The sequence below is a fragment of the Heteronotia binoei genome, chromosome 2, assembly GCF_032191835.1.
Source record: "Heteronotia binoei isolate CCM8104 ecotype False Entrance Well chromosome 2, APGP_CSIRO_Hbin_v1, whole genome shotgun sequence".
Lineage (NCBI taxonomy): Eukaryota > Metazoa > Chordata > Lepidosauria > Squamata > Gekkonidae > Heteronotia > Heteronotia binoei.
Genome location: NC_083224.1, coordinates 191,666,009 through 191,679,311, shown reverse-complemented (window position 1 = coordinate 191,679,311; position 13,303 = coordinate 191,666,009). Strand labels below are relative to the sequence as shown.

The following is a 13,303-nucleotide window of genomic DNA, read 5'->3' as shown; positions in this document are numbered from 1 at the left end:
GTGGGGGCCGTGGGTGGTGGGGCAGGCGCTCAGACTCTGAGATAATTTGCGAGGGGCCCTCCCAAGATTTCAACTGCCTGGGGGCCTCCACAGGGTTTTATCTGGCACTGGTGCACACAGATAGCTGGTGTGCTACGTGTGAGTGTTTGTGTGCTGCTTTGTGGTTCAGAAAAAGAGCTCCGTGGCGCAGAGTGTTAAAGCTGCAGTACTGCAATCCTAAGCTCTGCTCATGACCTGAGTTGTGTGTATATGTATGTATGTATATGTGTGTGTGTGTATGTATATACACACAAACACATATATTGACCACTGTGTGACACAGAGTGTTGGACTGGATGGGCCATTGGCCTGATCCAACAGGGCTTCTCTTATGTTCTTATGTGACACAGAGTGTTGGACTGGAGGGGCCAATGGCCTGATCCAACATGGCTTCTCTTATGTTCTTATGTGACACAGAGTGTTGGACTGGAGGGGGCCATTGGCCTGATCCAACATGGCTTCTCTTATGTTCTTATGTGACACAGAGTGTTGGACTGGATGGACCATTGGCCTGATCCAACAGGGCTTCTCTTATGTTCTTACGTGACACAGAGTGTTGGAGTGGAGGGGCCATTGGCCTGATCCAACAGGGCTTCTCTTATGTTCTTATGAATTCAATCCCCGGCAGAAGCTGGGTTTTCAGGTAGCTGGCTCAAGGTTGACTCAGCCTTCCGTCCTTCCGAGGTCGGTAAAAGGAGTCCCCACCTTGCTGGGAGGAAAGTGTAGATGACTGGGGAAGGCAATGGCAAACCACCCCCGTAAAAAGTCTGCCGTGAAAACGTTGTGAAAGCAACATCACCCCAGAGTCGGAAACGACTGGTGCTTGCACAGGGGACCTTTCCTTTTTCCTTGTGGTTCAGGTGCTGGACCTTCCCTCTAGTGAAGAACAGGCTCCCCCTCTAATCTTCCTAGAGTGCCAGATTCTGCCATTTGTTGTGTCTCAGTTGACGAAGTGTGTGTTCCCATTCATCCTCTGGCAAGTGATGCACATGGATCTTGGCCAAAGCAAACTGTTTAAAGCTGTTCCAAATCTTTCAAGTTGATACTATTTCCCCCCCCCCCTTTTTTTTTTTTGCTTACCGCTGCAGTCAAATCTCATATTGTGCGCTCACAAATGCAGCTCAAAGAAAATAAACGATGAAATCTTTTCTCGGGGATTGTATTAACCAGAAAGTACACATAGGCACAGCGTAACCTTTGCCCTCCTTGTTTGTGTGGAAGGAGTTAAGTGTCTGTTTGCTTTGCGCAGAGACAGAAAAATCTGTTGAATGGCTCCCTGCACCGGGCTGCAAAAGCATTGGCTAAGGATGAGGGCGGTTCTGTAGTCGGAAGCATTTCCCGACCTGGATTTTTTCAAAGGATCTGGAGCCTTTTCGTTTTTGGTCCTTTTTGCAGTCTGAACATGTGAGATGTTCTAGAATGCTGTGATGACTTCTGTTCTGGCTGTGTTGGCTTCTCAGCCTAACGTAAGCTGCCCCACACACCTCTGCCTTTTAGGGAGAATCCTTGGCTGTTTGTTGAACTGCACTGAAACCTGAACTGAAAGGGTTCTGCAACTGGTGGGAGAAACACCACCCCATTCTCCCACCCCACCCCATTCTCCCGCCCCCCTTCTTCACCACCTTACACCTCACTGTGTGCTATGTTGGAGATTCTCTTCTTCCCCAGCTTTTGGGAGCACAGTTTTGGCAGGTGCTTCCACAGTGAGAAGGCCCAAATATGGGCGGCAGCACCTTGTATTCCTCCACTCTGTGCTTGGCACACGTTTTCTTGTTGGTGTGGCTGCCCTTAAGGTTCTTTCGGAGAGCCAGTTTGGTGTAGTGGTTAAGTGTGCGGACTCTAATCTGGGAGAACCGGGTTTGATTCCCCACTCCTCCACTCGCAGCTGCTGGAATGGCCTTGAGTCAGCCGTAGCTCTCTTATCTGGGAGAACCGGATTTGATTCCCCACTCCTCCACTTACACCTGCTGGAGTGGGCTTGGGTCAGCCACAGCTCTGGCAGAGGTTGTCCTTGAAAGGGCAGCTTCTGGGAGAGCCCTCTCCAGCCCCACCCACCTCACAGGGTGTTTGTTGTTGGGGAGAAAGGGAAAGGAGATTGTAGACCACTTTGAGACTCTGTCCTTGAAAGAGCAGCCTCTGGGAGAGCTCTCTCAGCCCCACCTGCCTCACAGGGTGTCTGTTGTGGGGGAGGAAGGGAAAGGAGATTTTAGACCACTTTGAGACTCTGTCCTTGAAAGAGCAGCCTCTGGGAGAGCTCTCTCAGCCCCACCTGCCTCACAGGGTGTCTGTTGTGGGGGAGGAAGGGAAAGGAGATTTAAACCACTTTGAGACTCTGTCCTTGAAAGAGCAGCCTTTGGGAGAGCTCTTTCAGCCCCACCTGCCTCACAGGGTGTCTGTTGTGGGGGAGGAAGGGAAAGGAGATTTTAGACCACTTTGAGACTCTGTCCTTGAAAGAGCAGCCTCTGGGAGAGCTCTCTCAGCCCCACCTGCCTCACAGGGTGTCTGTTGTGGGGGAGGAAGGGAAAGGAGATTGTGAGCTGCTCTGAGACTCTTCGAAGCGGAGGGCGGGATATAAATCCAATATCTTCTTCTTCTTTCCTCTCCTGCATAAAAAAGGGCAGAAGTGGCATATTCTTCATAAGTGCGTGGGGCACTGAATTTTAAAAAGTAAGTAAGTAAGTAAAATTTTATTTGTATCCCACCCTCCCCGCCGAGGCAGGCTCAGGGCGGCTAACAACATTTCATACAAATACAATAATAATATAAAACTTTGAATTAACAATAAAACATTTAAATTTAACATTCTTTAGAAACCAGTCAATGTAATTAAAATTATATAATTTAATCTGACAGTAATGATGGCATTTTGACGCTAATTTCTGTCAGTTTGCATAGTTTTCATGATGCCATAGGTCCTTAGACAGGGCCGTCCATTGATTAACAGCATTATTCAGCAGTCCATATATGCTAATTTGAAGAGGGCGGTCTTGCAGGCCCTGCGGAACTGATCCAGGTTCCGCAGGGCCCGTACCTCCTCAGGGAGCTGATTCCATAGGGCGGGGGCCGCGATTGAAAAGGCCCGTGCTCGGGTGTTCTGGAGCTTGATCTCTTTCGGCCCAGGGATAGACATGAAGTGGAGTTCATGGTTCAAAGTAGCCTTACAAAGATCCAGAAAATGCCAAGACGGACGGACAGACGGACGGACGGCTCTCTCTGCTGTGGAAGCAGTTAGAAGGAAAACAAGTTGCTGAATGTGGCTGTGTGAATGCTTAGAATCTCTGGTCTGGGCTCAAACCTAACTCCTTCCACGACCGTCGATACTGCCTTGTGCCCCTGGCATGTATATCTTGCAACGGGCACACCTCCCAGCCCTGCCTTCTGCAAACCTGCTCCTCTCCACGTGAACCAGACTGGGGCCTCCTGAAGGCAGCTGAACCACCTCCCCAAGCCCCACCCCAGCGTCTTCGAGGCTGGGGTGCGGTTTGCTTTGCTCTGCTTTCTTCCAGCTATCGTTAAATGAAGTACTTGAGTCACACTTCGGCATCTGGTTTGATCATACTGATTAGTACCAACCTCCCCTTGGGTGCTTTATGTCCTACAGGGAATATTTGAAGTTCTTTTGGTGAATAGTTGTGGCAAATTGACAAATTACCTTCAAGGTAGAGAAATCTTAAGATATTAAGAGCAAGGTAAGAGCCCCGTGGCGCAGAGTGGTCAAGCTGCAGTACTGCAGTCTGAACTCTCTGCTCACGACCTGAGTTCGATCCCCGGCGGAAGCTGGGTTCAGGTAGCCGGCTCAGGTTGACTCAGCCTTCCATCCTTCCGAGGTCGGTCAAATGAATACCCGGTTTGCTGGGGGGGGGGAAGCGTAGATGACTGGGGAAGGCAATGGCAAACCACCCCATAAGCAGTGTGAAAGCAACGTCACCCCAGAGTTGAAAACAATTGGTGCTTGCACGGGGGACTGCCTTTACCTTTTTTTTTTTAGAGAAATCTTGCTAGGCTAGCTTTTCCAACACATCTTCACTATTCTGGCACAGTTCTTTAGCAGGGAGGAGGGTGAAATGGTTCAGAAGTTGGGAGTGTAACAAGTGGTCCAGTTCCCCCCCCCCTCGGGTTATTTAAACTTTTTAAAACTTCGTGAGTTGTCCTGAAGAAGAAGAAGAAGATATTGGATTTATATCCCGCCCTCCACTCCGAGGAGTCTCAGAGCGGCTCACAATCTCCTTTCCCTTCCCCACCCCCCACAACAAACACCCTGTGAGGTAGATGAAGATATTGGATTTATATCCTGCCCACCACTCCGAAGAGTCTCAGAGCGGCTCACAATCTCCTTTACCTTCCTCCCCCACAACAGACACCCTGTGAGGTGGGTGGGGCTGGAGAGGGCTCTCACAGCAGCTGCCCTTTCAAGGACAACCTCTGCCAGAGCTCTGGCTGACCCAAGGCCATTCCAGCAGGTGCAAGTGGAGGAGTGGGGAATCAAACCCGGTTCTCCCAGATAAGAGTCCGCACACTTAACCACTACACCAAACTGGCTCTCCTGCAGTTATGAGTATTCCGTTCCAGCTTTCCTCTTGTGCTCCCGTCTGGGGGAGTGTGCGTGCGTGCATGCTTGGGTGAGTACTTCTGCTTGGTTCCATTTCAGGAATGATTCCCTCTGTGTTACTCTTGACTGCGAGAGACTAGCAGAGTTTTGGACCGAGCCCCCTGTTTTCCCCTATAAGGGATAACTGCCGTCTGTCAAGCTAGGCTGGAGATCCAGAGGAGACGGCTAATCATTAGCAGATTAAGCCTCCCTGGTTTTAAGCCAGAACTGGATCCATCTGAAAAGGGCACTATGTGCTGAACCCTTTCACGCTTCGAGGTGCTCCTTTTCTCTCTGGTTTTCTGCTCAGCTTCTTAGTGCAATCAAAAAACAAAATCCGTGAAAAAAAATTACTAAGCACACTACTACACTTGTTAGGATTAATTGTGCAATTTTTTTAGTATGTAATACATAGACAATTCATCACAATTCCAAGAACAGGAAAAGAGTTCCTTAAAGTAGCCTCAAGGCTATAAATCGATTAGAACAGAACAAAGTGCTAGAAAGAGTAAAAAAGTCCGTATTGAACGTATTCCAGACGGGGTAGAGTTCCAAACGACCCTCAACGTGGATAGCAGCGTATTCTACACATTTCAATGTGATGTCATCTTCGTCCAGGAGGGAAAGGTTTGAACAGACAACAGGCTCTCAGGTTCCAGTTTGGCATGGTGATTAAGTGTGCGGACTCTTATCTGGGAGAACCAGGTTTGATTCCCCACTCCTCCACTTGCTCCTGTTGGAATGGCCTTGGGTTAGCCAGAGCTATCCCAGAAGTTGTCCTTGAAAGGGTAGCTGCTGTAAAAAGCTCTCTCAGCCCAACCCACATCACAGGGTGTCTGTTGTGGGGGGAGAAGATATTGGAGATTGTAGGCCACTCAGACTGTCCTTGAAAGGGCAGCTGCTGTGAGAGCTCTCTCAGCCCCACCCACCTCACAGGGTGTCCGTTGTGGGGGGAGAATATATAGGAGATTGTAAGCCGCTCTGAGTCTCTGTCCTCGAAAGGGCAGCTGCTGTGAGAGCTCTCTCAGCCCCACCCACCTCACAGGATGTCTGTTGTGGGGGGAGAAGATATTGGAGATTGTAGGCCACTCTGAGACTCTGTCCTTGAAAGGGCAGCTCTCTGTGAGAGCTCTCTCAGCCCCACCCACCTCACAGGGTGTCTGTTGTGGGGGGAGAATATATAGGAGATTGTAAGCCGCTCTGAGTCTCTGTCCTCGAAAGGGCAGCTGCTGTGAGAGCTCTCTCAGCCCCACCCACCTCACAGGATGTCTGTTGTGAGGGGAGAAGATATAGGAGATTGTAAGCCGCTCTGAGTCTCTGATTCAGAGAGAGGGGCGGGGTATAAATCTGCAATTCTTCTTCTTCTTCTCTTTACAGGGTAACTAGCACAATATCTTGTAAGGGAGAAAAATGGAGATTTTTCTCCATTACAAGACTTTCCTGTTGCACCGAGGAATAAGCATGTGTATTATTACTACTGTTGTTTTTCAGCGGTGCTGTTTGTAGCACTATTGGTTTGCTTGCGTTCACGCTGAAACCCCTTCATTCCGTGGTACTCTGAGAAGGACAGCATGCGGAAGGCACAGCGGTCCCTTTTGCTGGTCTTAGCAGCTGACACGCCGCACGCTTTCAAATGGGCGCAGCGGCTTTCTAAAGGATGAGGCCAAATCAGAAAACAAAAGTTGGATCTGGTTATTGTGTGTGCCTAGCATGGAACTGGTCAGAGAGTGAGACTTTGCCCTCAGGCGGAGAAGGTAAACAGGGACACACCACCGTTGGGAGCCAGGCAAAAGCTTTGGCTGGCAGGCCGAGCCAAGGCCTGTGAAGGGAAAGGGGCTGGCTCACTGGTGCCTCCGGGGGAACAGGAGAGTTCCGGCTTCTAGATTCTTCCTGGGGACTTCCTTGACCAAGCAGATGCCGGGATTTTCAAATGCTGCATGTAGGGAAGATGCTTGAAGAGGAACAGAAGGTGTTGAGGCTGAAAACATCGATGCAATCGGCTAGCAGAAGGGGCTAGGAAGAAGATGAGTGCTTTCTGCCTCCCCCCAAATCCAAGAAAATTTGGAAGCGGTTCCTCTGCCCACTTGGATAAGACAGTCATGTCCCTTGCAGATTATTGAAGAGTTTAGAATTGCTTATTTATTTAGAACACCATAGATTTATACCCCGCCCTTCTCCCTGAATCAGAGACTCAGAGTGGCTCACAAACTCCTTTATCTTCTTCCCCACAACAGACACCCTGTGAGGTGGGTGGGGCTGAGAGGGCTCTCACAGCAGCTGCCCTTTCAAAGACAGAGTCTCAGAGTGGCCTACAATCTCCTTTCCCTGCCTCCCCCAGAACTGACACCCTGTGAGGAAGGTGGGACTGAGAGAGCTCTCCTAGAAGCTGCCCTTTCAAGGACAGAGTCTCAGAGCAGCCTACAATCTCTTTTACTTTCCTCCCCCTCAACAGACACCCTGTGGGGCAGGTGGGGCTGAGAGAGCTCTAACAGAAGCTGCCCTTTCAAGGACAGAGTCTCAGAGCAGCCTACAATCTCCTTTCCCTTCCTCCCCCACAACAGACACCCTGTGAGGTAGGTGGGGCTGAGAGAGCTCGAACAGAAGCTGCCCTTTCAAGGACAGAGTCTCAGAGCGGCCCACAATCTCCTTTCCCTTCCTCCCCCACAACAGACACCCTGTGAGGTAGTTGGGGCTGAGAGAGCTTGAACAGAAGCTGCCCTTTCAAGGACAGAGTCTCAGAGCGGCCCACAATCTCCTTTCCCTTCCTCCCCCACAACAGACACCCTGTGAGGTAGTTGGGGCTGAGAGAGCTCGAACAGAAGCTGCCCTTTCAAGGACAGAGTCTCAGAGTGGCCTACAATCTCCTTTACATTCCTCTCCCACAACAGACGCCCTGTGAGGTAGGTGGGGCTGAGAGAGCTTTCCCAGAAGCTGCCCTTTCAAGGACAGAGGCCATTTTCCAACTGAGCTTACCTCGGAGCGACGTCCCTCTTCACCGCGCAGCATCTGCGCGGATTTCCTACCAACTGCTCTGAGTAACCAAGTAGAGTCGCGGCTTTTGCGTCGCTAACATAAACTGGTTTTTAGCGGTTTCCATTTGCGACGCAAAAGGTCGGGAACTTCCTGGTTCTTTGGAGCAGCCTCGGAGAAGTTGGTGGGAAATCCGCGCAGACACTGTGCGGTGAAGAAGGACGTTGCTCCGAGGTAAGCTTAGTGGGAAAACGGCCTCAGTCTCAGATTGACCTACAATCTTCTTTCCCTTCCTCCCCCACAAGAGACGCCCTGTGAAGTAGGTGGGGCCGAGAGAGCTCTCCCAGAAGCTGTCCTTTCAAGGACAGAGTCTCAGAGTGACCTACAATCTCCTTTCCCTTCCTCCCCCCACAAGAGACACCCTGTGGGACAGGTAAGGCTGAGAGAGCTCTCCCAGCAGCTGCCCTTTCAAGGACAGAGTCTCAGAGCGGCCTACAATCTCCTTTCCCTTCCTCCCCCACAACAGACACCCTGTGAGGTAGGTGGGACTGAGAGGAAGATTTCTCTTTAAAAAGGGTAAAGGTCGTCCCCTGTGCAAGCACCAGTCATTTCTGACTCTGGGGTGACGTCGCATCGCAACGTTTTCACAGCAGACCTTTTACGGGGTGGTTTGCCATTGCCTTCCCCAGTGAGCAGAGAACTTGGACTCCAGTACTGCGGCTTTACTGCTCTGCGCCACGGGGCTCCTGATTTATTCTAAGCCTCCTTCAGATTAAAGTTTGCGTTGTTTATAGTGTCGTTTAAGCTAATAAATATAGTACTGCCTGCTTCACATGGAAAGCTGGTGAGCCCTCCGGGGACATATAAAGAAGATTGACCAGAATAATGTGGGTTGCAACTGGAGGGGCTGTTCGGGGTGTGTTGGATGAAGCTAAATTGCCTGTGTTGGGGGAGGGAGCCCAGCCTCTGGGCGTGAGGGTGGGGCGAGGGCAGCAGGTCTGAGTGCTGAGCCCCCCACCTCCCGCTTTTGTCTCCCCAGTGTGCCCCACAGCTTGCAAGTCCCAGGGCTGCCTCCAGGACGGGCGGTGCTGCCACCCTGAGTGCCTGGGCAACTGCCTTGAGCCCAACAATCCGGGGAAGTGCGTCGCCTGCCGGAACTTCAACCTGGAGGGCAAGTGCGTGGAGATGTGCCCGCCCGGCTACTACCGTTACAAAAGCTGGCGCTGCGTGACCTTTGACTTCTGCCAAGACCTACACAACAAGTGTAAGATCGCCCGGCAGTCTGGGTGCCACGTCATCCACAACGGCGAGTGTGTTCCTGATTGCCCCTCGGGATACACCATCAACTCCAACAAGTGAGTTGTTGTTTCTCATGGCTGAGCAGTCTGTCTGTCTGTCTGTCTGTCTGTCTTCTCCCTCCTCCCCAGAGGCAGTGTGTGTCTCCCAGGCACCCAGTTGCCTGTCGCAGTCGGGGCAGGCTCTAGCAAGCCGGAATAGGTAGCGGCAGCGATGACTTCATAGAGAACATAAGAGAAGCCATGCTAGATCAGGCCAATCAGGAGAGCCAGTTTGGTGTAGTGGTTAAGTGTGCGGACTCTTATCTGGGAGAACCGGGTTTGATTCCCCACTCCTCCACTTGCACCTGCTAGCATGGCCTTGGGTCAGCCATAGCTCTGGCAGAGGTTGTCCTTGAAAGGGCAGCTGCTGTGAGAGCCCTCTCCAGCCCCACCCACCTCACAGGGTGTCTGTTGTGGGGGAGGAAGGTAAAGGAAATTGTGAGCCGCTCTGAGACTCTTCGGAGTGGAGGGCGGGATATAAATCCAACATCTTCATCTTCATCTTCAATGGCCCATCTAGTCCAACATTCTGTGTCACACAGCGGCCAAATATAAACACACACACACACACTGTGGCTAATAGCCACTGATGGACCTCTGCTCCATATTTTTATCTAACCCCCTCTTGAAGGTGGCTATGCTTGTGGCCGCCACCACCTCCTGTGGCAGTGAATTCCACATGTTAATCACCCTTTGGGTGAAGAAGTACTTCCTTTTATAGAGGGAAAGAAGGCTGTCTGTTGGGATGGAAGTTCCCAAGGATGGGGCTGGAAGTAGGGGAGAAAGTGAAATTGTAAAGGGAAGCGATCGGAAGAATTTCCTTCAAAGTGGAAGAGAAAAAGGATAGCTTTAGAGTAGCGTTTTAAAGCTGGGTTTTCAGGACTGTGGAATACATTCCGATAATGAAAAACCATTTAAAATCAAAGTAGCAAATACAGATTTTGTGATGTGAACGGAAAGAGATGTCAGTGTCAAGCTCCAATAGTCCCAATAATGATTAAAAAGGTAAAGGTTGTCCCCTGTGCAAGCGCCAGTCGTTTTCGACTCTGGGGTGACGTTGCTTTCACAACGTTTTCACGGCAGACTTTTTACGGGGTGGTTTGCCATTGCCTTCCCCAGTCCTCTACGCTTTCCCCCCAGCAAGCTGGGGACTCATTTGACCGACCTCGGAAGGATGGAAGGCTGAGTCAACCTCGAGCCGGCTACCTTCTGCTAGGATCGAACTCAGGTCGTGAGCAGAGGGCTCCGACTGTAGTACTGCAGCTTTACCACTCTGTGCCACAGAGCTCTTCCCAATAACGATATCCTTTGTTTATTTCAAATAGATTCATTTATTAAGACCTAGAGATACCTACAGGACAGGTAACTGAAAGAACTGAAGAATCAAAGCACATACAGAGATATATAATGGGGATTCACTGCTGTTACTATTTGGCGGGCACTTCTACCTTAAGGGTCAAATGTTACTATAATAAACAACAAAAGAGGAAGAACTGCATATCGAAGAGATAAGGACGTTTGAAGCTACCAGAGCATTCCTTCTCACACTTGTGAGACACAGCAGTGCTCCATGAGAATCTAAACATCCCCTAGCCAGATGGCCCTGGCTATTAGGTAGTAAATACCACAATTCAGCTTCTAAGGGAAAGATATATGCAGGAGCTTGACAGTCAGGTTGCAGTGGACTTATGCTGACCTTGCAGGGGACGTTCAGATGTGGTTTGCCATTGTGTAGTGATGACCCTGAACTTCTGTGGTGGTCTCCCTTGCAAGCGCTGACCAGAGCTGACCTTAGTTTCCAAGATCTGTGAAAACTGCGAGAGTATTGTAAAGCTGGGCACTAGAGGGCGCTGCATCCCAGCCAGAAATGTGAAGAGCCCTCCATGGCTTCCTTCTGCGAAAACATTTCCATAAAGCCATCTAAAAGAGAGCCCCTCGGCTCCTGAGTCTGCTTCCTGTTGCGTTGCCCTTCAGAACAAACCCTGAGGGAGACGGGCCATGGCGTTAAGATCATAGAAGAAACTACAGAATCACTGTGGAAAATTCTTTGAAAGCTATAAACCAAATATTTACTGCTATAAGTATTAGGAAAAAAGGAAAGGAAAGGTCCCCTGTGCAAGCACCAGTCATTTCCGACTCTGGGGTGACGTTGCTCTCACAACGTTTTCACGGCAGACTTTTGTAAGGGGTGGTTTGCCATTGCCTTCCCCAGTCCTCTACGCTTTCCCCCTAGCAAGCTGGGGACTCATTTGACCGACCTTGGAAGGACGGAAGGCTGAGTCAACCTCGAGCCGACTACCTGAACCCAGCTTCCGCCGGGATTGAACTCAGGTCGTGAGCAGAGAGCTCGGACTGCAGTATTGCAGCTTCACCACTCTGTCCCACGGGGCTCTAAAAGGTAAAGGTAGTACCCTGTGCAAGCACCAGTCATTTCCGACTCTGGGGTGATGTCACGGCTGACTTTTTACAGGGTGGTTTGCCATTGCCTTCCCCAATCATCTACACTTTCCCCCCAGCAAGCTGGGTATTCATTTTACCGACCTCAGAAGGATGGAAGGCTGAGTCAACCTGGAGCCAGCTACCTGAATCCAGCTTCCGCTGGGATCGAACTCAGGTCGTGAGCAGAGGGCTCCAACTGCAGTACTGCAGCTTTACCACTCTGCGCCACGGGGCTTTTTAAACAGTTGCATTGCCCTTCAGAACAAACCCTGAGGGAGACTGGGCCACAGTGTTAAGATCATAGAAGAAACTACCGAATCACTGTGGAAAATTCTTTGAAAGTTATAAACCAAATATTTACTGCTAGACAATATAACAAATGCTTGAAATGGTTTGATGAAGTACTCTAAGGAAGGAACGTAGCAAGCATTATTATATCCAGAATAGGACCTCAGTCGCAGCACATCTCTACGATAATCTACAGAGAAGGAACAGAGAGAGTTTCTTAGCTTTTCAAGTATAGGAATCCATGAAGTATGGACTGTACACACGTAGTGAATGTTTCACAAAAATAATAATTGTAAAAACAGCATATGAAAACATTGCTAATAGCATTGTAAGGAACACTTTGGTGTATATTATTATTCTGGGTAAAATTGTTATATTGTCTAATATTTATAGTAGTATATATTTGGTTTATAACTTGCGTAGAATTTTTCACAGCGATTGGGTAGTCTCTTCAGAGCAAAGTAGCACCCCCCCCACCGCAATCTGGAGGTCAGAGGGCAGCCATTCCTGCGGTGTGGGCCTCTGCTCCTGCTCAAGCGGCTGGCTGGCTGGGCCGGCTGCCCACTACGAGGCTCTCTGTTTCTGATTTCTGAAGGGAAGGAGAGGATGCAAATTCCCTCTTCAGTGTTTCTCATGGCTGGGTTTGGTAAGGCCATGAACTGCTGGTTAGTCAAGATCAGAAGTGAGGAAAGCCGCCCTGTGAGAAATTGTGAGAAGGACAAATGCCTTACCAAGAAGACACCGGTCAGACCATCAAGTGAAGCAGATAAAATTTAGTGAGCGTTCTTGCAAGAGCGGGTGTCCAGCAAGTAGGCACACCCTCTCTGAATGAAACATGTCCTTTTAACCCCTGTCCTGGCCGCGAGGTCCCTCCTCCATTTATCCCATTGGTTAGGATACAGTGGAGTGTACAACCTATCAGAGGCGCCTAAACATGCCACAGGAAGTCCCATCTTTGTTTACATCTCCCATTCCTCTAATTGAGATGCCCCCAGCCCCTCATTTGGAAAGGAAAGGTCCCCTGTGCAAGCACCAGTCGTTTCCGACTCTGGGGTGACGTTGCTTTTACAACGTTTTCATGGCAGATTTTTTACGGGGTGGTTTGCCATTGCCTTCCCCAGTCATCTACACTTTCCCCTCAGCAAGCTGGGGACTCATTATACCGACCTTGGAAGGATGGAAGGCTGAGTCAACCTGGAGCTGGCAATCTGAACCCAGCTTCCGCCAGAATTGAACTCAGGTCATGAGCAGAGAGTTCAGACCACAGTACTGCAGTACTGCTGCTTTACCACTCTGTGCCACGGGGCCACTAGCCCCTTATTTACTTATATCCTAATTTGGTATATCCTTATGATTCCAGCGACTTCAGCAAAGTTTTGCAATTTTGTTCCAACAGCATCATGCTATTCTTGTTTTAACTATAATGCAAAAGAGCTTCCTATTTTACTGTCGACTGGTCTTTAGCAACACTGACCACAAGTCTAGGTTCATATCCTGTAAGCAGCAAGTAACATTAATTATAGAGCATTTTATATCCCCTTATAATGCTTATATTCAAAAACAACATTCCTATTCTTCATTTCTCTCAACCCCACAGAATCTGAGAGGAGAGAGGGGGTCACATTCCTGAATCCTTCTTCAT

The 13,303-nt window shown here is 49.8% G+C and overlaps 1 protein-coding gene across 1 annotated transcript in view; it reads left to right on the top strand.

The window, feature by feature from the left end:
• The window catches only part of INSR (insulin receptor), a 138,500-nt gene that overhangs the window by 78,765 nt on the left and 46,432 nt on the right, over positions 1-13,303 (top strand). The window contains exon 3 of the mRNA XM_060233110.1: positions 8,637-8,955. Within this exon, the coding sequence (XP_060089093.1) occupies positions 8,637-8,955 (319 nt within the window). The remainder of the gene's footprint in view (positions 1-8,636; positions 8,956-13,303) is intronic.